The sequence below is a fragment of the Agelaius tricolor genome, unplaced genomic scaffold (genome assembly GCF_023055355.1).
Source record: "Agelaius tricolor isolate 1412-34295 unplaced genomic scaffold, bAgeTri1.0.p SCAF_32, whole genome shotgun sequence".
NCBI classification, from domain to species: domain Eukaryota; kingdom Metazoa; phylum Chordata; class Aves; order Passeriformes; family Icteridae; genus Agelaius; species Agelaius tricolor.
Window position 1 is genome coordinate 2633260 of NW_027269292.1, and position 23635 is coordinate 2656894.

At 45.3% G+C, this 23635-nt stretch overlaps 2 protein-coding genes across 7 annotated transcripts in view; one reads left to right on the forward strand and one right to left on the reverse strand.

Annotated features, from left to right (window-relative positions):
* LOC139602020 (keratin-associated protein 4-4-like) overlaps window positions 1–7938 on the reverse strand; it is a 29420-nt gene extending 21482 nt beyond the window's left edge. Inside the window, exons 1-2 of the mRNA XM_071451481.1 lie at window positions 7934–7938; window positions 1748–2045 (exon numbers count right to left, since the gene is read on the reverse strand). Of these exons, the coding sequence (XP_071307582.1) occupies window positions 1748–2045; window positions 7934–7938 (303 nt within the window). The remainder of the gene's footprint in view (window positions 1–1747; window positions 2046–7933) is intronic.
* The window catches only part of RAB11FIP4 (RAB11 family interacting protein 4), a 121234-nt gene that overhangs the window by 87269 nt on the left and 10330 nt on the right, over window positions 1–23635 (forward strand). For 2 of the 6 annotated variants that reach the window (XM_071451248.1, XM_071451252.1), the window contains 9 exons: window positions 13346–13569; window positions 16795–16986; window positions 18505–18639; window positions 20059–20094; window positions 20989–21088; window positions 21495–21598; window positions 22128–22268; window positions 22806–22887; window positions 23148–23285. In XM_071451248.1, coding sequence (XP_071307349.1) covers window positions 13346–13569; window positions 16795–16986; window positions 18505–18639; window positions 20059–20094; window positions 20989–21088; window positions 21495–21598; window positions 22128–22268; window positions 22806–22887; window positions 23148–23285 — 1152 coding nt within the window. Of the gene's footprint in view, window positions 1–1839; window positions 2053–13345; window positions 13570–16794; window positions 16987–18504; window positions 18640–20058; window positions 20095–20988; window positions 21089–21494; window positions 21599–22127; window positions 22269–22805; window positions 22888–23147; window positions 23286–23635 lie in introns of those variants that run through there. The other 4 variants (XM_071451254.1, XM_071451251.1, XM_071451249.1 and 1 more) reach the window with 4 other exon arrangements.

The window sequence follows — 23635 nt, forward strand, 5'->3', positions numbered from 1 at the left end:
TGTTTACACTTAGGAGTCACTGGCTGTGATGAAAATGAGGGTAGGTTCAGGGAATACATGGGCCATGAGATGTTACACTGGTAGATGGGTCTATGTCTGCCTGCTCTGCTCTGTTTTCTGAGAATTTCCTTATCCCTTGCTTCAAGTAACGTTTGGGCCTCTCTGGAAAGTGCCTTGTCTTTGGACACAATAAAGTCCAAAATATTTTAGAAGTATAAAGTACTTGAGTGATCTTTCAGTGATTTACATTTCCAGCATCTTTGTAATTCCATGTGTGAACACTGTTTCAGAAGTACACCCCAAAGAGCTTTGCCCCTTCAGAAATACCTGGAGGTGACATTAAAGACAGGCTTTGGAATATGGCCAGGTCAAATGGCAGAGTAATGGCTAGGGATTCTTTCCTTTTCCGAGATTTTCAGTGCCATTGCAGTTGGAAGGGAGGTGTTTGTTTGCTGGCTGAATCTGCAGGATGGTGTTTCCTTCCACGTGTGACACAGCAGTGAAAACTGTGACAGTCAATAAGGGCAGGGTTTGGCTCCCAGATAGAAATTTTATGGAAAAATGTTTTTTTTTTGTATTCCCCTTTCTGCCTTGTAGTTTCTTTCTTTCTTTCTTTCTTTCTTTCTTTCATTCTTTCTTTCTTTCTTTCTTTCTTTCTTTCTTTCTTTCTTTCTTTCTTTCTTTCTTTTCTTTTCTTTCTTTCCTTCTTTCTTTCTTTCTTTCTTTCTTTCTTTCTTTCTTTCTTTCTTTCTTTCTTTCTTTCTTTCTTTCTTTTCTTTTCTTTTCTTTCTTTTCTTTCTTTTCTTTTTCTTCCTTTCCTTTTCCTTTATTAGAACATACAGCACAGTAAACAGCTCTTACGAGGTGTTGCGAAAAAGGAAGTTACACAGCTTCCAAGAAGTAAAGTGAATATAAAATAACCAAGTCAGTGTGACTGTTCTCAGTCTTTTTGTTTTGCTTCTCATTATCTTGTAACTAAAGGGATTAAAATCAAGGACAAAACAGGCATCACTTCCTAACAGGATCTGTTTTGCTTTGAGCACACTGAGAGTGCTTTAGGCTGTCACCATCGCAGGGAGGCCGTACGTACGCGTGTTCAGTTGTGACTGTTGTAGGAATGGGGGTAACCGGGCAGGTGAGGCTGTCCCCTGTGAACCCTGATGTCCCTAGAGATTGTCCCTGCCTGGGGACCTGACAGCCCTCAGCGCCTGCTACTGCAATCCTTTCACTTATGAAGTATCAGAAATCCAAAATCAGTCTGTAAAAATTCTTCTGTTCCATCTCAGATGTGTTCCTGCACACTCACCACCTGCAGGAAGATTGTCAATAACCCTGGGGTGGGGAGGCCCTGTCAACCTGGCCTTGAACACTTGTGGATGGGGCGTCCACAGCTTCTCTGGGCAAGCTGTACCATTTACACACACATATAATTATATAACCCCATATAAATTACATATAAATATGTAAATATATAAATAATATATATATAATTACATCAATTTTTATTATATATGTTATACAAAGTTATATAATATATCATTATATAATATAGAGAGAATTAATCGGGTTTTAATCGGGTTTTAAGCCACATTTCATTCCTCAGGAACCCTCTGCATCTTCCCCTCTCACCAGCAATTGCGCATAATTTTAATTACAGATAATTTTGAGCAATACCGCATTATTTTTGAGCAAAACCGAGTGACTACGACTAAACCCAGGAGCGGGGTCGGGCGCGCGTCACTCACACCCAGCGGAGCACAACACGGAGCCGCACACAGCCCGTGCTGCGGGGCCCTTCCCGCCGCTGTCCATCCGCCCACGGCCGGACCCGCGGCGGTGGCGGTGGCGGCTCTCGGGTCCCCGAGGCCCGGCCCGGCCCCTCCGCGTCGCCCGGCAACGGCGGGGCGGGGAGGCTCCAATGCCGCCCGCCCTCTCTGCGGGCGGGGACGGGGCGTGGGGACGGCAGCGACCTCCCGGCGCCGAGCCAGGTACGGGCAGCCCGGCAGGAGGAGGAGGAGGAGAAGGCGGGAAGCGGCCGGTGGCTCCTGCGGGGTGAGGAGGAAGTTTGCGCCGGGGTTCTGGGGGTTTTCCACGCCGCAGCTCCGGCGCGGGCTCTCGCTTTCCCCTACGGGGAACCCGCGCCGGGGCTGCGGCGTGAGGAGAGGGGGATCCGTGAGGGAAGGGGGATCCGTGAGGCCGCTCTGCTCCGCTGGGGATCCAGAAGCGAGGGGGAAAAGCATCGCTGGGGGTTTTGGTGCGGTATCGGCGTTCTCGTGAAATGCATGAAATTGCAGGTGGAGCGAAACCTGCTGGGTTTTTTTCTTGTTTGCTGAAGGAGGGGATTTTCGCTCCGGAGTTGTGTGTGCTAGAAGGTTGGGCTCGCTATGGAAGTGAGCGGGTCCTGGGGATGTTGTTACACGGGAAAATCTAAAAACGTCTGTGTCTGTCAGCAGCTGTGTGGGGTGAAATGGGGATGTAGGGGAAGAAGCAGATGTCTTCCTGCATAGCTGAGCCTCTTACAGCTCTCAGCTCTGTAACCTGGAGGTGCCCAAATACCTGGGATTTAAACCTTTAAAAGGGGAAGAGGAGGAAAACCGAGTACTTTTTAAGGATGAATGCAAGCAGGGGGCTTGCTCTGTAATTATTTTCTGTGGCGCTGGCAATGTGTTTGGATTGCCATTACTTATTGTTGAATGTTTTTAATACCCAAATGTGGTTCTGAATGCATTTGCTGGCTCTGGGATGCTAGTGACATAGGCAGAAAAATATGATTTGTGGTTGGTGTGTGGCTGTCACGACAGCCTGTGCTGGAACTACAGATGCTGCCTGTAGCCCCGGTGTGGGACCAGCCCTGCCCTGGTGCGGTGGGTGAGGTGGCTCTGCCCCCGATGGGCCTGTGCGAGGTGCGTTTGGCAGCATTTGAAAGCAGCTCACAGCAGAGATCTTGTAGATGTGAGCAGTTCCTGGCCTGGAGTTCGTCGTGTCCCTGAAATGGAGAAGGGCAATTGTGCTTTTCTGTTAGGCAGAAGTGACGTGTGGTTAGAGATCCCAGGGCAGGCAGGCGCCCTCATTGCTGTGTGCTGTGCTGATTTTGAGGTGGAATTTTAATGTTGCTGCTTGGGTAGTAGCAGTATTTTCATTGCTTGTGGCAGATTTTTAAGGTTGGTGGCTTTGGGGGCATAGAGAATTATTTATTCTCATGGTATTCGGCTGATTTATCTACTGTGGGTAAGGAGGAGGCACAGATGGGAGAAAACTTCTGAAATGGGTTCAGAATAGACTCCCTAAATGTGAACTCAATGGTACCCGTATCCAGTATATTATATTATTACCTATATACCAGTATTATTTGTGATTATTTTGATCCCTTTTGCTATGTTATCATAACTACTTCTGTTGAAAATAGTTTTATTCTATTCAGATGACATGTGAATGGGAGGATTGCTCCAGTGATGGGACTGGATTGCCCTTTCCCAACAGAAGTTATTTTTCTGCCTGTGATCCCTCTGGTTTTTGGAGGAGGTGGGGAATGACTTGGTGTCACCACCAAATATGTGCAGAAGGAGGGTGGAATTTCTATTGGGTGTTTGTTTGCCCAAACTGAGAGGAGCGTGAGCCGTACCCAACGCAAGATGTGGCAGCCTCCAAGCAGTTTTAAAACCATTTGTAATGGGTTTCTTTTAAGTTTGTTATTTGAAGAATTACTGCACACAGCAGCAAATGTCCCAGAAGCCACCTGATGTGCAGATGTTTCTCAGCTGTGGTTGTCTTGAGAGGGCTCTTACCACCAGGGTAGTTGGGGAATCTTTGCCATGTGCAAAACAAAACACTTCCCGTGCCAGAATAGCAGGGATAATGGAATTGCTTTGCTCCAGTTATTGATTAACCAGTACTGTTACATTTGTCGAGCATAGCTTGATCTTAACTTTTTCTTTAGAATAGTGTTTTAGTGAAACACTTTAAGGAAAACTATTTAATAGTTTATTAATTTTATAAATTTATAAAACTATAAATAGTTTATTAATTTTAATAGTGTATGAATTTCTTAAATATTTAATAACTAGGTTATTAAACTAATCATAGGTTGTTTCTGAATTAGCCATTATCCAAATATTAATATCTTCAAATGCTCACCATGTTTATGTAGCTGACCCTTAGAATTCTGAAATGCAGCATAATAATGTCACTCCTTTTGTACTTTCTTGAGTCATTTAGGTTGATTGCTGCACCAAACACAGGACAGGCTCTGTAAGTGCTTCCTGACAGCACAGAACAGTGCTTTGGGCACTGTGTTGCAGCTAATACTGAATACTGCTGGTTAGTAGTAGGGGGTCTCTGCATATGACTCTGCTTTGAACTGTGTTTTCAGTTTGCAGCCTAATCTTATAAAGGATTTCTTCTTAGTTCCCATCTGCTTTGTCTGTGCAGGTTCAAAGGTATCTACAGCCTATGTGTATTGACTGTGTAAATAAAAAAAAACCCAGCTTATTGACCAAGCCAGGGTCTATGATCAGTGGGTTCTTAGTTTGTGTTTGTCCTGTGTGGAGCTCGATGATGTGCGTGGCAGCCCTTCTGCAATTAAGTGCTTTAACTTCACTGTAGAAACTGAAAAAAAGGGGAAAAAAACCTGGAAAACAAGGACTTTTTCACTGAGAAAAGGAGCAGGTATGTGAGAGACTTTGTTTAAAAATAAATAAAATGTCTTTTATAAATAGATGGGCAGACTAATTTTTTTTTTTTTAATTCAGCACTTGGAATCTTCGCTGGGTAAAGGCTGCAATTCCAGTTATTCCTGCAGCAGAAATGCCTTAACCTGTGGTTTGCCCAGCCACCAGCTGAAGAGCAGCCAAGGTCCTGCAGCTCCTTTCTTCTCCTAATGAGGAGCTCTTCAGAGCTACTTCGGTATTTCTTAAACATGAAGTAAATTACCTTTTAGGCTTGTCTACATTCAGAGTGACCAATGAGCTCTGGGAAGTGTTTCTGTATAAACTACAGCAAAGCCACATCCTTAATGCTTTCCCTCTGCTTGCCAACATAAACTACTCCTCATCAGGCATGGCTGGACTTCTTACTGTGGTGGAGAAAGTCGAGATGTTTCTCTACCTCTTGGGGTCTGAAATTGCTCCCATTTCCCAAGCATCCCTCCCTGCTGGAGACTGCAGTGTAATCTAACCCGGGTGGGTGGCAAGACAGAAGTATGAGTTGTGAGACAAAAATCTTTTTTTTTTCTTTCTTTAAATGGCTATATTTCCTTGTGTTTGCTGGAGACCAGACTTGCAGTAGTATAGAAAATAAATGCAAAAATTATAGTTTCCAAATTCCTTGGTGGAAGGGAGTTTGACCAGTGTTTCTGTGAATAATTAGCTTAGACACAGGCAGAACTGTTCCTGCCTGGGACAGCTTCTTCCTGTTCTTCACGCTGTTTGTGCCTAATGGTGCTGTGGAGGTCCCAGGAGGTGCCGCCTCCTCCTCCTCCTCCTCCTCCTCCTCCTCCTCCTCGCCCAGGGGCTGGGGCAGCACTCAGTCAGCTCAGGGAGCTCTTCCCCGATGTGCCTGCAGCACCCACAGGCAAGTGTGATGCAAGGGTTTTGTTATTTATTGAGGCCCCGCCGGGTGACCTTGAGGCTGGTTAAGGAAAACATGTTGGGTGTGAGCTCAGCTGTCCCCCGAGCAGCCACCACCGCTGGCAAAGAGCATCTTGTAACTTGGAGCTGAATAATTAGGGGTCTGAGCTGAGAAGTGAGTGCTGAACTGTGCCTCAGGCATAAGGACATTTTTTTGAAGGCAGTCTCCAGCTCTTTGTCAGCATAGGTGTTCGCTGGTACCATTGCTTCAAAGTAACACAATCTGACCATTCCTGTGACCCTTGGTCTTAGGACTGGTCTGTACTGGGGGGTCTTTGGGGTGCCTTTGACCATGAGCTGCAGCTCTGTGTTTCTCTGTGAGGAATGCTGTGACATCTGGCCAGGGCACCCAGGACACAACCCAGGGCACAGTTTTGCCACCAAGTGTTGCTGCCAAAGGAATGGTGAATGCTGCTGCCCCCAGTGTGCCAGAGCTGCCCTCATGCCCTGCTGGCAGGTTCAGCAGGGGCTGAGCCACAGACCCAGGCAGCAAACCCTGCTGAGAGTTTGACATTTTCTGTCCTCCCTCCCTGATACTGCCGTTCTGACTTTAAAAATAGAATGAGATTGTCTCATCTCAAGGCAAAGGCTTCTCAAGAGGGTTCATTATGTCACATGTATTATCTGCTCTGCAGATCTTTTTAGGCAAATATGAGATTTTTTTTTTTAAGTTGTATACCAGCTTTTATAAACCAATGTCTGCAGCACTCCCACACACAGCACGAAGGTGATGCTGAGTTTCCCACAGCTCATTTTACATACAGCTGCCTGAGCAGGGTGCCCTGTCCAGGAGGAGGGGGTGGCAGGGGGTACCTGCTGTGGGCTGTCCCAGCAGTTCACTCTGTGGGAAGAGCTGTGTTACCACTCTGAGGAGCTCTGGCAGCTTGCACAGTCACAAGCATTTCGCTCTAGAAATGTTACCAGAGACTTTTCAAGTAGTTAGATCTCGTTTCTGCTCTTACTGGAGTGGGCAGTGGAAACTTGGAAGTTTCCTGTGTCATGTTTGTGGTGTGTCAGCTTGTTGCCACTTCACACCACTTTTTCTAGATATGTGAAAGAAAAAGGAAACTGTCTTGCAGTTCAGAGGTACAAGTACCTTAAGCAATGCTGGAACAAAGTGCCAAACGATGTGGTGGGTTTAAATCTGAACTCTGGTTTATGTGCTGGCCCCGTCCATGCTGAAGGTAATGCAGTCTTCTTCCTAACACTGCAAATTAGGATGTTTTTTTCATCGGCAAAGGGATTCTCCTTGCTTTGATGACCCTCCATTGATGGCTGATGAGTGCATGATAGTCCAGTAGTGGGGAGCAGCCCAGGGAGTGATGGGACACAACTTCAAAGTAAAAGGAAGAGCTTTCTATTTTTTTACTTTCTTTAGAGGATCAAATTAGCAGTCTGCTAAAGCCCTTTAATGTTAAAACTTCCAGAGCATAAACAATGACCTGTGAAAAGGAGTGCTTGGATCTGGACCCTGCATATGATGAAGTCTGGCATCTCCATTATGGCCAATTAAAGTGACAGCAGAGTGTAAACACTCCTGACTCCTTCTCCTGGCTGCACATGGCCTTTCTCTTCTGCCTTGGAAGAGGCACGATGTCACTTAGAACTTCCCAGCCAGAGCACAGAGCAGCCTTTCAGAACCTCTGTGCCCTCTCCTCGGGTGGTTCAGCAGGAACAGCCCAGAAGCTGAAGCTTGGTCTTCCAGTCAGAACCTGTTGTCCTTGAATTGCACAATTGTACGAGAGACAGATGTTATCCTGCAGAGGGAGGGAGGCTGGCAGTGCACTGCAGCACGGGCTTGCCCTCTCTCTGGGGCCCTTCACTGCCTTTCCAGGATGCTGTCCAGCACTCAATCCAAGAGCTGGATTTTAGGAATAATCTTGCCCCTAGAAGTTCCTTCCAATACTCACAACAATGTGTGAAGCTTTGCCTTAAAGAGAGCTTCAAATATTAGATTTGAGTAACTAAACAATCTCAGGAAGCTGTTCTGTTGACCAAACTAACTTTTGGCCCTAAATACCTTCATATTTGAACAGCTTAGTAGAATATTAGTGCTCTGCATGCTGATCTTGAACTTGGAGAGATTTTATATTCCCAGTTATACGAGGAGGCTGGGTGTTCTTCCATGTGCTGCAGCCTGGGATGGAAGTGGTTTCTGTGACTTCCTCCCTCCCCCATCAGCCTACCTGTGAGCAGCCTGCCCTCCCCTGTGCACAGGCACAGCAAACTGGGTGAGAGAGAGAGAGAAAGAGGTGGGCGAGAGCCAGATGTGGGCAGGAGGGAGCCAGCCGTGGGTGAGAGTCACTCACGTCATGGACACGGAGGCACATGGGTGGTCTCACTTAGCGCTCCTACATTTTCCTCTTCTGTCTCTTCCTCGTCTCTCCTGTTCCCGTCAGATCAAAGGGCAGATCAGCACCTCCCCACCTCTGCCTGACAACTGAAAAGGAAAAGAAATACGCTGGGGAAAACCTGTGCTTTAAAATATGTAGCCCACTTGGTGTAAATATGCAAATGTTTGTAGAGGAGTGGCTGTTTCTAAAACACATTAGGGAGAAATGCTTCACACCCTTCTTTGTCAGTCAGTAATTAAGAGAATACTTCCCTTCCAATGCAGTGGCTGCTTAAATAAAGATGAGAGAGCCTGGATTTTTTCTTATGATGGAGTGCAACAGTGACTTTCATCTGAGACCAAGCCTGGCACACCTCCACATGGTACCTCTTCCAGTTGTGGTGAGGTGACTTTTCCTGTGCTTTTGCTGGGAAGAAAGTGACTGTGGGGAAGGTGCAGGGGGCTCAGGCAGATTCACACAGCAGATTCAGCTTGTCAGAGGGGTCAGAGACATGGTCCTGGTGAAGGAAAGGCCATGGCTCGTCTGCATGTGGTATTTCTTGTTTCTGGTCGTGTGTGATGGGTCCAGCTCTTCCTATTCAGATTGCAGAGTGGTGGGATACTTGGATCCTCTTTTCTTCTCTGTCTCCTCTGGCATACTGTGAGGCTGTCTAAATGTCAGGGGTACTGGTGATTTGGCTGTGATGGGAGTGAATTTTAACGAGGCTTGCTCTTCAGCATGAATGTATTAATGTAGGCATGTCATGTAGCCTGTCTGTCAGCCAAGTTTCTAGCTTTCAGCTGCTTTATATGCATATTTTGGGGATTGCTTCCAACCTGGGAAAGCCCAGTCGGGTCACTGCAGGGCAAGGCAGAGCTGTATTCCCATACCCACCTAATGCTGACACTGCTTTCCTGCCCCACAAGGATCAGAAGGAATCCATGGGAATCGCTGTCTTCTGGCTCCTGCTTCTGTTTGGGGTGGCTGTTGCAAAGGCAGGCTGGGCTTACTCATCTGCCTTCAATGCAGCCACACAAAGCCTCTTTCGAGGAAGGGAATTCATTAGTTTCTGTGAAGTGGCCTTGGATCTGTGGGCAGCAGGTGCTCCTATAGAGCAAACTGTTGCTGAATATTCAACAGTTGCTATACAAGCGTCTGGCCGGCTGCCTGTGAAGCACTTGGAGTTATCTTGAGCATCCGATTGGATAAAGTGCAAACCACTTAGGGCTTTTAAAGATACCCGCAGCTATGTTGTGTTGGTGGTGTTTTAACTTTCAGGGTTGGGTTTCTTTTTATGAGAATCTTCCAAGATGATAAGCAGCAGCTTTATCTCTTTTGATTCAGCCAACAAAGAAGGGAGCTGCCTAGGAGAATGACAACCCCAGTGATTCATATTCAAGTCGTCAGAACCTCATTCTCTTGGCTGGTTTCTGCTAATGACATGTGCACTGGAAACAAATGACTCAGGCTAGAAGTGTCTATTCATCTTTAAACTTCTTAAACTCTCCTTAATCTCAAGTTAGCTCTCTTGAGGCTACCTGAATAACACTTGTTCTTGCCAGCCTCTAATTTGGTACATGAAATACTGTAGATATCTAAACTATGAAGGAATAATCTGAGAGGCTAATGTGTGCAATCAGCCTTTTTTTTCACTTTAATTTCCTTAGGTGTGGTTTGTAAGCAGTTTTCACTAGATGTCATCATTGGAAGTACAGTTCTGTGAGAAACCATGATCACTGAACAATTACAGCTTCAAATAACTTACAGCTTTACTCAGTAAGGTGTGGATGCCTGTATATTGTTTACCAGTGACAAGACCTGATTCTGTTGTCTTGTAATAGCTTACTTAAACCTGTATAAGTTGTTTTAAAGATGCTTTGTCTGTGTTCTCCTACTCATTATTTATGCTACAGAAGGAAAAGTTTTAATTCAATGTGTGATTGTGACAGTTGCACTGGAGGCTGGTTTCACCCAGGGAGCTGAAGAGACACCAGAGTGGTGTTACCTGAGTTCCACGCTTTCCAGGATCTGCACGAGGGGTCCCCATGTGCCAGGAATGTTGTATTATCAGGGGGCAGGGATTCCACAACCCTGAGCTCTCAAAGCTCAGTGGTACAGCGTGTGGTTCTGCCCACAGGGAATAGACTGGAGCACGGTGGGCTGATCCTGGCTGCTGTGCATCCCCTGGAATCGTGTTAGCACCCATTGGAGGTGGACCTTGAGCACCTAAAAGTGGGAATTGACAGCTACTGCAGCTGAGCCTCCTGCTCCTGGCACGGTCATTCGTGGTGCTGCTGGCTTTGGAAGGACTGAGGTCTTCAGTGAGTGATTTGGCTGCCAGTTGCTCAGGGAGCAGCTGAGATGTGCTTCCTAAACATCCACTTTGTTTGCATCGGCAGTGGGTCGGGCCAGGTTTGTGAAGAGGTGCCGTGGCAACCTGGGGTGTGGCATCTGCTCCTCCTCTGAGGGGGAGCAGCTGAGGGGGAGCTCCTCCAAGGAGCTGGGCTGGGCCCTGTTCTCCATTTATCCAGTCCCCATCAGTTCCTGAGCTCCCACTGCTCGAGGGTGGGATCAACAGAAGGGAGGGCCTGCTTCCAGAAGGGGTTCCAAGTCTGGCAGTGAGGCATTTCAGGAGCTGCAAAGCAGGTGTGGAGGCTTATGATGGACCATTGCCTCCAAAGCCTCATTTCTTTTATTCTTCCTTTTTCTTTCTCTTTTCTATAGATAGATAGATATAGATATAAATATACACACACATTTATATACACATATGCATTTTTTTTTTCCCCAGGAGGCTTTAAAGTGCAGGAATAGAGGAATAACACTTTAGAAAAGAATCTGTGGCACTGAGCAGGCTGGGGACAGTGGAGTGTGTGCTGTAGGTGTAGATCAGCTCTCCCATACAAGTAAGCTGTGAAGGTTGCCAGAATGGGACAAAGTGAGCCCTCAGCCCATAGAGATGACACTGCACATTTAATTGCTAATGGACTCTTCAGAGAGCACCTCAGCTGCTATTATTAGAACAAGCCAATGTGTGGTGTTACCTACAGGGAGCAAAAAGGGAGTCTTTCGTGATCTTCTTGACCTTTACTTTCTTGTGTTAATTTGTTTAATACCGGAGAGATTTTCCTGCTGTAAAAACTTGCTTAAGCAGAGACTTCTCCAAGATCTCTGAAAAAGAGGTGCTTATTGGGAGCTTCAGGGATCCACTGTGTACTGCTTGCCCCTCTCTTTCCCTCCTGGATCAGACTTTTACCAGCTGGTGCAATTCCATAATAGCAGTCAGGCTTTATTGCATTAAATTTGCTAAGAAAATAATGTCTGTGCCTGTGGGGCTCAGCGTGGGGGAGGAAACTTCGGGCAAATGTTAGATAAATAAACACTTCTGAGTACTTCTGAAACATTGTAATTGCTCTTTGCAATCTTTGCTTTTTCAACACCTACTAAAAAGGATTTACTGCTATTTGTAGCTCCCAAGGTAATTTGCAAAGAGCAGCAGTGGCGTTGTCCCTGCTGGCTTTGGGAGGGTGCAGGTCAGGTGTGCTGAAGAACCCGGGGCTAAGGCAGGGCAGGTTCCAGGGCTGGTGTCTGACCTGCCAGACCCGGGCTGGCTGGGGATGAGGGGCTGGGGCTCAGAACTGTAAATCTGATTGCACGAGGCAGCGTGGCTTCAATAAGTACTGTGTGGTATAGACCAAGGATAAATCCTTTGGGACACCTCTTGAAGCAATACCTCAGGAAAGTTTCAGGCATAATAAACCTGACACAGAAAAGTGGGAAAAGGCTTTTTTAATAGTGCCAGGTGTTTCACTGCCAGTGCTTGTTAATCTGAAAGGCTTGTTGAAAGCTCAGCTAGAAAAGCATCCAGGTGTCTGCTCTGAGAGTGTACCTGGAGTTTCAAACACAGCAGGCAGTGCTGTCCTTTTCCCTGCTGGGGTATTCATTAGTTAATGAGATTTGAGCAGGTGGGGTTGTTTGGAATTTCTTCAGCCTCCATATGCTAGGAGATTTCAGAGTTATATAAATTGGTATTTCAGGAAAAAGGTGGATGGTGAGACCTGCATTTCTAACAGGAGTTTCTGCAAATCTTGAAAAGCTGCAGCTGCTGCCTGACTCTTTTCCTGTTGAAGTGGAAAAGACAATCGGTGTCATCAACACAGAACATCACTGGTTCTGTAAAAGTGGGTTTGAGCCTCCTTGGCTCCAGCAGAAGAGTGTCCAAAGGCTGTGGGGATGGACTTGGAGCTGAGTGGTGTCACTGGGCCAGTGTCAAATGTGCTCACCAGCAGGGCAGGGAGTGCTGGTGGTAGTGGCAGTGCCTTGGGATTCCTGGCTGGGATGACAGTTGTGCCTAAACACGAGGTATATCCATGAATGAAATGCTCCATTCCTTGTGCCAATGAACTCAGCTCTAAAAGCTTCACTTGATAGCAGTAGCTCAATGGTCAGGCTGCCTGTGGAGCTTCCAGATGAGCTTTGGAGTAGAGCTCTGAGTCAGGACTTGCTCTGTAGCTCTGAGTTATTTGTGTCATGCTGGATGGGAATTGTCAAAGCTGCATTGTGTGGCTGCTTATCAAAGGATAGAGTAAAATCTTAGCCTTTATTTTTTCAATTAAGAATTTTTATTTGTGCCTCAGGGACAAGCAAATAGAACCCAGCTTGTCTTGGCTATTCTTAGTATTTGTGGGGCAGGAAGGGGAGGGAGAGGGCAAACAGCAAGAGCAAGGAGCTGCAGTAATGAGAATGATGTCTTATTTTAGTTGATGCTTAATCAAGACGTGTGGCTCCAGGAAGCAGGAAGAGATGATTTTGCCCTTTTTTTTCTGCTCTCATATATCTTTGATTATCACCAAGACCTCCTCTAAACAATTTAATGCCTTTAATTAATTTTTCATCTTACAAATTTTTGTCCATCCTCAAAGACAGGGTAAACTGATAAGCAGATCAGGGCTAATCTGATTTGCTTTCATTTAATCTGTAATATTAATTAGAGGACTAACTCTTGGTGACTAATATATTGCCATCTCTCAAAAGATGCCTAAATTTTTTATAAAACTTTGAGGATATTTATTACTTCAAGTGCATTTTATTACATATTATTTAATGTGGTGAATTAGGGTAAAACTGACTGCATTTTAGAGCTGGGTGTTGTATCCTTCTCTCCTGTGAAGTCAGAGGCAGTACATGAGCCCCTCTGGAAGGTACAGGCTACTTTATTGGCTTGCAGGAGCCGGCTTTGTAAAGAAGGTCAGCTTTTTGTTTCATGGCTTTTATTCAGTATCATTCTTGCTTACCAGGGCATCCAGAGACTGTCTTGTTGCTTCTCCTGTGTCTGCTGAACTGCCTTCAGGGTTGATCTGCACTGACTCCTGATTTTCCTTGTGCCAGGGCGGTGAAATCCAGGACTGCGCCTACTTGGACAGCGAAAGCACCTACAGCGAGTCAGAGCTGTTTCCTGATGAGGAGGGGATGACTCTGGCCCAGCAGGAGGTTCACCATGAGTCTGACATGGACAGTGCCATCGAGAGCGCCCAGAGCTCCGAGGCCTCGGACGTGTGTCGGAGCGAGGACAAGGACGGCGGGCTCGGTGGCCTCTTCCTGCCCGGGGACAAGTGAGTGGTGCCAGGGGGGAAGGAGCCTTTATGTGGCTAATCCCTCCTGGGGGAGGCTGAGGATGGCTGATGGATTTAGAAACTTAACATCCGTTTACAGCATAAGGGGGATGGAGGTCCAGGTCCTCTAAATGGCTTAGATAGTCTTGGTCCTGGCTCCTTCTGGCACGTTCTGTGAGCACTCACAGGACTTGCATGTTGTGTGTTGAAGTCAAAGCATTGGGTCTCCCCAGAACAGATCACTGCAATAACATCCCCCAAAACATAGATTCTTCTCTGCTGCCATAAGCTTTATATGCTGGAATTAAAACAATACTTTCTGCAAAGCAGTTCAGTATTGGGAATACTGCTGCAGTCTTTTGTACATCTAGTTGTGTGCCTGGTATTGTGGGCTCTGCTGATTTGCTTTGCTACTTCATGTACCAAGTTAATTCTTTGTGTTTCTAATTTTCCATAACCTTTATTGTGCAACAGTAAATTGTGTTTAACACGGGGTGTCCTGGCATATGTGTGTGTAACCATAGTTTGCTGTTAACACCAGTGTCTCTGTAACCCTAACTTGACTCTTCCCAGGTGTGTACCTGGGAGTGCTGGTTAAAGATGGTTGTGGGGGAAAAGAACCTAATTTGGCTTAATCCTGCTTTGAATTGAATTAATGTAGTCACCACCAGACAGAGCTCAGCTGGGCTTGCTTTGTAAGCCTCTGCCTTGTCTTCCCTATTTTGGGCCTGTCATCTTGATTTGTGCTTCTTGAGCTTTGTTTGTTGCTAAGGCAGCCTTTCTTCTCTCTCCTGGGCCTCCTCGGGTGCTCCCTGCGCTGCCTCATTCCTGCCCTCCTCCTGAATTTCTCAGCTAGCTGAGTTTTGGCCTTCTCCCATCTGCCCAAGCAACCTCAGAGACTTTATCAAGATAATTACAGTTTCCATCAGCTCTTTATCAAGCTTGTCTCCTCTGCTTGCCATTCCCAGTTCTCCAAAGCCCCATCCTTCTGGTGACTGACTTTTTCCCATGCTGTATTTGAAATGTTTTTCTTCTCAGCTTTGCCAGTCAGGCTCTTGTGAAGAGGGTGGCAAGGCATTGTGCCTCCTGTACCCTCCTTCTAGGCCAGGCAGGAGCTACCAAGAGCTACTCTGCTCAGATAGACCTTGATTTATCCTCTGAGACCTCCTCAGCTTTGGTAAATCTGTTGGGGAGAAAAAACATGAGAAGCTTCATGCATTTGTGTTAAAAGAGGAAATAGAGCTATTTACTTTGGGCAATAGAGAGATTTACTTTGCTGCTTGCTGAAGAAGCAGGTGGGTTGCTATCAGGTGTATCAGGCCTCCGAAATCTTGCTCTGGAGAAGAACAGGAGATTACCTTTGAAAACAAACAAACAAAAAAACCCCAAAAAAAAAAAAAAAAGCCCCAAACACTTGAAAGTTCCCTTCAGAAAGTGTTAGAATGAGGAAAATCAGTCACTTCCTCTAATGCTGGAGGAAGTGTTACAAGGAGCTTCTTCCCAAACTCACTTGGTGTAACTGCAGTTGAGATGCAAACAGCAGTAGGATTGTAGGATCTCCCAAAAACTTACCAATACACAGTATGTCTGTGGCACACTTCATGAATAAATGTTAGTGTGATATGTTGAGCTTCTCACTAATCCCTCAGCCAAGGAGCCTTGTTAGATAAGTTTCATCTATTTCTTGTATGAGTATTCCTATCTTTATCCTTCAATAGTGTGCCTGGCTTGACTTGCCCTAATTTCTGTTAATGTGAGTTAGATAAATGAGTTGCAGGTTATAAATGGATCTCATCAAAACAGGAGAAACAAAAGAGCATACATCTGAAATGTTGGCAGGCTTCCTCTTCTACTAATTGCTTTTGGAGGGAAGGGATATGCAAATGACGCTTGCACCATCCACCAAAGGAACACTGGTGCATCTCTTGTTTACAGCTCAAAGTGGAGTATTACAGGAAGAGGACTCTCCCTGTAGAGAGGTTGAGAGGCTCAAGGTAGACTCAGAAGAAGTTTAGGGGGAAATATTGTTGAGCTGCTGGAGAACAATGTCACCTGGGAGCTGCTGTCCCATGGCTCAGCTGGTGGAGCTGGAGATACAAGCACCGTGCGCTGAAGCAGAGGGAGAGAAAATCTTAACCTGATCTGCATAAAGTGCCAGCAGATTCCATTAGTGCTTGGTCTGTACTGCAGAGGCTTTGGATTCTGCTGGAGAGGGAACAGCTGGGCAATGCCAGGGCCTCACAATTGAGCGTCCATTTCAGGTTTTCCAGGTGCGTTTTCTGGAGGGAGAAGTTTGTAAGAACTTTTTTGTGAATTTACTGGCTTGTCTGACTGCCTCATCAAGGTGGGAGCTGAGTAAACCTGTGTAAAACACCTGCACTCTGCAGGTGCACTGCACAGGGCAGTCTGGAGTCTGGGCAGGCGAACCCTGTGCACCCTCTGCAGCCACCTTGCTCTGTTTTATTAGATTTGATGCGCTCAAAACTGCTCTGCCAGCTGCTTTCCTGTGGTGCCTGACTCTGCTGATCTGTTTATGTGCTCTCTTTCTCTGAAGTCACAGGGTCCTGCCACTCCCTACCCATTTAACATCATTTTAGGTACTTTTCTGGTAGTTAGACAGCCTTTTCTTGTGGTCCATATATCCTCTGCAAGACAGAATTTGTCCTGATGGAAGGAGGGGCAGGAACCCAGCCTCCATTAGTCACATCAGTAGCTTTAGTGACTCTGGTAAGTGGTGAGCAGAGGTTTCTTTCTGACCACACAGAGGAGAGTGGCTGAAATTCCTGGGGTGTGGGAGAGGGTATATCTGGATTACTGGGAAACTCTCTATTATGGAATAAAGTGACAGCCTCTGTCTTATACATGTTCCTCTCACTATCCCATGCATTTCAGAGCTGTCTGCATGGTTCCTGCATTCAGAGCAGAAATCCCCATGTGGTCTTCACATGGACGTGGTGGCTGAGGATCATCAAAGTGTGCTCTTTAAAGCAAAATGGTTTGTGTTGATCCAAACTTGTCACATAGGGACCTTGTTCATAGATTCTCATGCTCTTGTCTCTCAAGGCACTCTGTCAGCTGCACATCAGGTACATTGAGCACTTCAGGGCTTTAGCACAGAAGTGGGTTACAGCTTCAAAGAGGGGACAGCCTGTGAAGGTGGAAGTTCCATATGAGGTGAGGTGCTATCAAAGTCGGCCTTCGAGATGTTTTGACCTCTTGTTTCAGGTCAAGTCCTCACAACCCTTCTGCAGCATCTGACCTCTCCACTTATTCCACCGCCTCCCTGATCAGTAATGAAGAACAGTTTGAAGACTATGGGGAAGGAGATGATGTGGATTTTACTCCCAGTAGCCCATGTCCTGATGATGAGACCAGAACCAACGCCTACTCTGACCTTGGCTCATCTGTATCTTCCAGGTTGCTCCTTATTCATTAACAAACAATTTTTCATTTTTATTCTTCTCTGACCATAGCAGAGTTTACACTGGTTAGGTAGACTTACCTTATAAGCAAAATATGATGAGTTCATTTCCTGCCTTTTAATTGACAGACTGCATGAAATAATAAGAGCTATAGCAAATATGTTGTTTCTGGTAACCTCTGTTGGGTTCTGTTGAAATAAATGGTCTATTTCACTTGTAGAGATTTCTTTCTATTGCAGACAATAATTCCACAGTTCAGGGCTAGTATTGGAAGGGATTTGCTGCAAGGAAAACCAACTTCACATTATGTACCCACTCTGGTATAGTGAAGACTTACAAGAGAGAGCTGTTTCTGTTTAGCATTCTGATACTACAAATCCTTAGCACTAATCTGTGAGGGGAACTGCTGCAATATGTTCAGGGGGTTATTTGAAACAAGCATCCTATTGACTCGGAATGTCTTGGGAAACATAAGCAAGGAGCTGCTGTCTGTTAGGTGCTACAAATCCACAGCAGTGCCCTTGCCTCCTGCATGTATCCTCGGTCTCTGCAGCTCTTACATCTTGTGGCCAAGGCAGGTCCAGATTGTGCAGTCCTTCCCCCAGGCAAGGGAATGGGTGAGCAGGGCTGGGAAGAGCTGAAGGAAGATTCTCTAGGATTAGTCTGCTTGGATCAATAGCACACGGAGGTCTTGTCTTCATTGCTGACACAGGACAAGCTCACTGCATCCTTCTGTTCTGCATGCAGCCCCCCTGTGCTCCCCGTGTTTGCAGCATTTCTGCAATCCTGCCTGGCCATGTCTCTCATGCATGCAGAGCCAGACCCCTCTCCACTGCCCCTTCATGGTGATGGCTCCTGTCTTTCATCCCCTCTTTCCTCAGGTTTATGCAGCACTTTCCATTCTCATTCCTGGGGCTCAGTGCACATCATGCCATGATTGCTGTCTTTTATTTGAGTTTATTTTCTCTTTATCATGCCAAGAGGTACTGCTATCTCCTCTATAGACCTGGGTCCACTTCTCCCTTCCTCCTCATTCTAGGGTTCCTATCATCCTACCATCTGAGGGGGTTCATGTGACTTCCTACCAGACCACTCTGTTTTTCATCTTCCTGCCTTTCTTTTGGAGAGAAGACTCTTCAGGTTGCATGCCAGGCTCTAGTGGGAAGATGGGCAAGATGAGAGGGGGACATTGCTGAGGTTGAATATACTCACGTAGCTCCCTTTGCTATGTGCATCACAGTGGACCACATGTACCTTTTGCTTTTCTTTTGGTCACCCAAACTGATTCTTTCCACTGCCACCCAGAGACATCCACATCCTCTGGAAGGCCTCAGCTCAGACTGGTGGACTTGCCCTAAGAGTAGCACTGGCCATCATCAGCTCTGACATAGATGACTGTGGTTAGAGATGGTTCTTCAAGTCCCTCATCTGTGATTCTGACACACAGACACAAGGAAAACCTGTTGTGGGTTGGTTACTACAGCCAGTAACATCTCTCCTTTCCTGCAAACAGTGCTGGCCAAACCCCCCGAAAAATGAGACATGTTTATAACAGCGAGTTACTGGATGTTTACTGCTCACAGTGCTGCAAAAAGATAAATCTCCTCAACGATTTGGAAGCCAGGCTGAAAAACTTGAAAGCAAACAGGTAAGCAGCCCATTGCACTGCTTTTGGCAATGCCCCCTTGACATGGGACTGGCTTATAGCAGGAGGAGAGGGAGAGCAAGCCCTCTCCCTTCTGTATCCCATTTCATCTTACACGTGCGTTGTTCTTACAAAACAGTAAGAAATTTAGACTTGGATATTTAGCCCAAACCAAAATGCTGTTCTTCATCAGCTCTTAAATATTTTTTCTGATTTAAGGTGCAGACATCATTGCTAAACTCAAATATTTTAACCAATGAGCTCTTTGATTGCAGAGTGAGAGTGATATTTCAAGGAATTTTTCCCAGGAAGTGGGATCTGCTGTGCTGCTTAGTGCAGATCTACAGTTAGCTCCTGCTTTCTCCAGGTGGGAAGGAGGGATCTCCAGATCCTTGGCTAATGCACATAACCTTACATACACCTCTCCTAAAGCTACTGGTCAGCAGAGGTACTTGGCTTCTCTGGGATTTTTTTTGTGATGTCAACAGAACTTGGAAAAAATGATAAATCCTGTGGCAGAAGTTATTTTTAGAGTTCTTTGCAATTTCAGCCTTTTCCTTACATTTCTCTCTCTGCCACTCGATCACTCTTAAGCTGTGCTGAGCACTTAAAAAGTGCTTCTAACAATCACCTAGAGTTTTTGAAGGGAATTATTTGGTGGGATTTTAGCTCCCCCTAGAACTGGATGCGAGTCCTGCCTGTCAGTGTAATCCCTGGGATGCAGCACTGCCCTGCTGCTCTTCACTGTGCACAGCAGGGTGGAACCTGCCATGAACAATGTTCCTGCCCTGCAAGGGTCTGCCAACATCCAGACCACGGCCAGCCAGGGCTTTGGGAATTTTCTGAGGGAGGCTGGATATGCCTGACCAAGAGCTGTGTCTGTGCACACAGAGCTATGACATCCTCTTACCAAGAGATGCAGCAGGATATTTTTGATCTGGTTCCAGTGCTGTCTGCAGCAAAGGGGTCTTCATTTAGATAGCACCAGTCTCTGGCTGCACAAGGGAACTGTAAAAATAGAAAGACCTCACTTCCTGTGCTGAACTGGGAAGCATTATGGGGAAGGATAAACTAACTGTTCATAAAATCATCTAAAAACTGGAAATCCAGAATAAATGTCCATCACTAACTTGGTGTCCCTTTGTGGTGTTTCTAATGTTAGTTTCGCTCTGATTTACACTGACAAATCTCTGCTACATGTAACAGTATCTACAAATTGACTTATTAATGATCACAGTAATTTGTGGCTTCACTCATCTTTGTGTTCTTAGTAATTGCAGCTTTTGATTCAGTTGTTAAAGAATATTGTTCACAGAATCATCTTTTGAGTAGGCTAAAAAAGTCCATTATATTTCATTGTGCAATTGAAATTGAAGCAAATAAGTGTTAAATTCCTATATCATTCCTTCTGTATCCATGTAGCCCTAACAGGAAAATATCAAGCACAGCGTTTGGAAGGTAAGAATCTTCAAGTTTTGTATGAATATTTGCGGAATCAGCCATAACAATTCCATAAGTGGGAGTGGGAGACAAAAGTAGGAATAATTTTAGAAAAACAAAAATGTACCAAAATAAGTTTTTAAGGGAAGGGGCCTGTGTTTGGGTATGAATGTTGCCCCTGTTACTTTTGGAACAGGCCCCTGAACTGGAAACAGCTCTGTTAAAAATATAGATAGTTTTTGCTTCCTTTTCTGCCAAATGTATTCCTTTGTACTGCTATTTTATCAGTCCAGCTGCTGCTTCTTTAACCCTCATAATGTGGGCATTGCTGCTGTTGCCAAAATATGGAGGAAAGCAAGAGCAGCCCTTTAAAAAGGACATACAGAATTATCATCTTCCTTTGACTGAGTGAACCAGCCCTGGTCTGGGGAGGGCTGTAAGGTTCAAAGACATTTTAGATAATCTCCAGTGTTGCATATTCTGACACTATTCTGCAGTGGGAACTGCTTGATATTTCTTTTTTTCTGTTTTTTTTAAGTTCTTACGGTATGAAATTTTCTAGCTTAACTGTACCAACCAATGTGCAGTGGTGACCTTATTTTAAATTTGTAATAAGGCAAATACAATTCAGTGCATAGTGTGAATAAGACTTAAGTATTTTTAAAACTATGTTAATGCTGGTGGCAGATCCTATCAAAAGCAACAAAGAACTCATTCCATAGAACTAATGTCATTGACTGTGCTCAGTATGACTTCATTTCGCTACCAGTCTCTTGTAAGGCTTGGGCTTAAACAGTTGTAATTGTAACTGAAATGATTGCACAGATTTTACCATGGGTGTTCAAAGTCTGAAGCCAGACTCTTTGTCCTCCTTCCTCATCAAGCAAAGTAATGATCCTTCTGATCTTTCAGACAACTCTTCCACAACAGTAACTTCAGCAGCAGTAATGGCAGCACAGAAGACTTGTTCAGAGACAGTATAGACTCCTGTGATAATGATATCACTGAAAAGGTGAGAATCTCTGTGCCCTGTGAGTAATGTACCCAGCCAAATCCTGCTGCAGCCCAGCATCAGGGGATCAAGATCTTGCTCAGAATTACCCATGACCTGAAGTAGCTTATTTCAAAATGTCCTTCATGTTCCATTACTATTACAACTTTTCAGGCTTAATGCAAGAATTGAGCAAGCACAGCTCTAGGCATTGTGTTAGGACTTCTTTATGGTGTATTTGCAGTGATCACCTTCAAGGAACATGCAGGGTCTGGAGAACTCAGAATTGAGGAGCTTAATTTTGCTGCTGGCTTTGCAGAGAAATATGTCCCCTTTTAAAATGGTAGAGTAGCTAAATGCCAGTTAGAACAGTGAGGGAGTGTTTGAAGAGAGACTCAAACTCAATCTGTTTTGCTTGTCCTTCCAGGTCACCTACCTAGAGAAGAAGGTGACAGAACTGGAGAACGATAGCCTGACAAATGGTGACCTGAAGAGCAAACTGAAACAAGAGAACACCCAGCTGGTTCACAGGTAACAAAGCACAGAGCCAGGTCTCTTCAGCACAAATATTCCTTCCCCACAACCAGCACAGTTGTGGGGAAGGAATATTTCTACCTCTAGAGTATGGCCAAGTCTTCTTCCTTAATGCTGACATATGAAATAAGGCTTCATCTGAGAAGTCCAGGTGGAATAGGGCTGCCTTGCTGAATTTTCAGCAAGAAGAGGCCTGCAGACAAATGTTTTTGACAGAGATGTTACTGACTTGTACAGAGAAAATGCTTCTGCTGTAAGAGAGGTTACCCCTGAAGGTTGGGGTTTTTTCCTTCCTTGTAGCAAGAGTAGAAGGCTGGGTCTTCGTCCCAGCTTCATGAGACTGAAAGAATACTAGATGAACTGATGCTACTTAATTCTGTGTTTATTGGTAAATATGAGAGATACTGGGAGATGTTAAATGCCAAAATAGATGGTGAATTAGAATGAAACAAGGAGTAGGCAGGAAAGAGAGAGGCAATGAATTTGCTTCTGAAGCTGTTACTGAAATGAGATCTGATTTCCTTAGAGTTCATGAACTAGAGGAATTATTGAAAGACCAAGAAACATCAGCAGAACAGACTCTGGAAGAAGAGATAAAGAGACACAGAGAAGCTTACAGCAAGTATGAAAAAGAGAAAGGCACTGAAATTGAACTGCTAAATACAAGGTAACAAACATCTTGGTACTGCCCTGAACAGGGCAAAAGGTCTTCTTTTCTTCGTTTTTACTTTGCTTGTAAATGTAGGCTGTTCACCAGCAACAGTGCACAGATGGTGGCACGTTTGCAGCTCTGAAGAGTAGCTCTGCAGTCACATGTCTAATGCCCAAAAGCTTGGAGGATGCTTTACATTAATGCTTTAATCCACATGGCCCATGTAGACAGCTTAACTGGATATTTGGCACACTTTCAAGGAGGGAATTGTGATGAGTTCTAGCAAATGTTTGTGCCTGCGTTTGTTTTTTCCAAATTAGATTTCTTCAGCTACCTGTTGTTAGGAGCACAAGAACCTGAGGGTCAGGGTAGCATTTTGGGCCTTAGAACTGAACAAGCAAAAATGCATGTTAAGAAGTGCTATGATTAGAAAGATTTTCTCTATTTGGCCTTTCTATCAAGTTCAAGTGAGATGGCTTTTTAGAGCACACTATTGTAGATGTCTACCTTCTTGAAGAGGTATTTGCTGTAAGACTTTTGTTATTAACACAGGGTTCAGCAACTGGAAGAAGAAAATGGTGATCTGAAAAGCACTGTCACACGGCTGAAATCCCAAACAGAGAGATTGGATGAGGTAACAAAACTCCTGAGTCCTCAAGCAATTTAACAGCAGTTTATGTAAGAGCAAACTCTTGCAGTGCTTGGCCCAGCTTCTTAAATTTTCCTTCCATAAACCAAATTATTGATGGAATTGGAACATTGGTCACCTGTAGGGGCAGGAACATCCTGAGACACAAGGCAGTTTATGGCCAGCTGTGTCTGTAGGTTCCTGTTGTGAAGCTGAGCTGTGTCCTGCTCTTGCCATCCTGTTCTGAAGTTCCCTGTTGGTTCCAGGAGAGGCAGCGCATGTCAGACAGGCTGGAGGACACGAGTCTGCGACTGAAGGATGAGATGGATTTGTACAAGAGGATGATGGACAAGCTGCGGCAGAACAGGCTGGAATTCAACAAGGAGAGGGAAGCCACACAGGAGGTAAGTGTGAAGAGGGATGTAAGACCAGGCAGTCTCATATCACCTGCATGGAAGCCCTGGGGAGAAGGAATGGGCAGGATGAGCACTGAGAGCACCATATCCAGTGAAGCTGTTGCTGGATTGTGTTTCTGTGGGAAAGGTGCCCACAGAGCAATGAATGCTGCAAGAATACTTAAGAAGTGCCAATCCCTGACCCAAAGGGCCTACAGCTCTTGGAGAACTGTGTGCCCTAACATTTCCCTCTGTTTGTAAGGGAACTTATGCATGAAGCTTAGCAATCACAGCCATTGCCAGCTCTGGGGCAGTTTAGGGGACCTGTGCTTGCAAAGGAAGAGGAAGAGGCTGTAGTA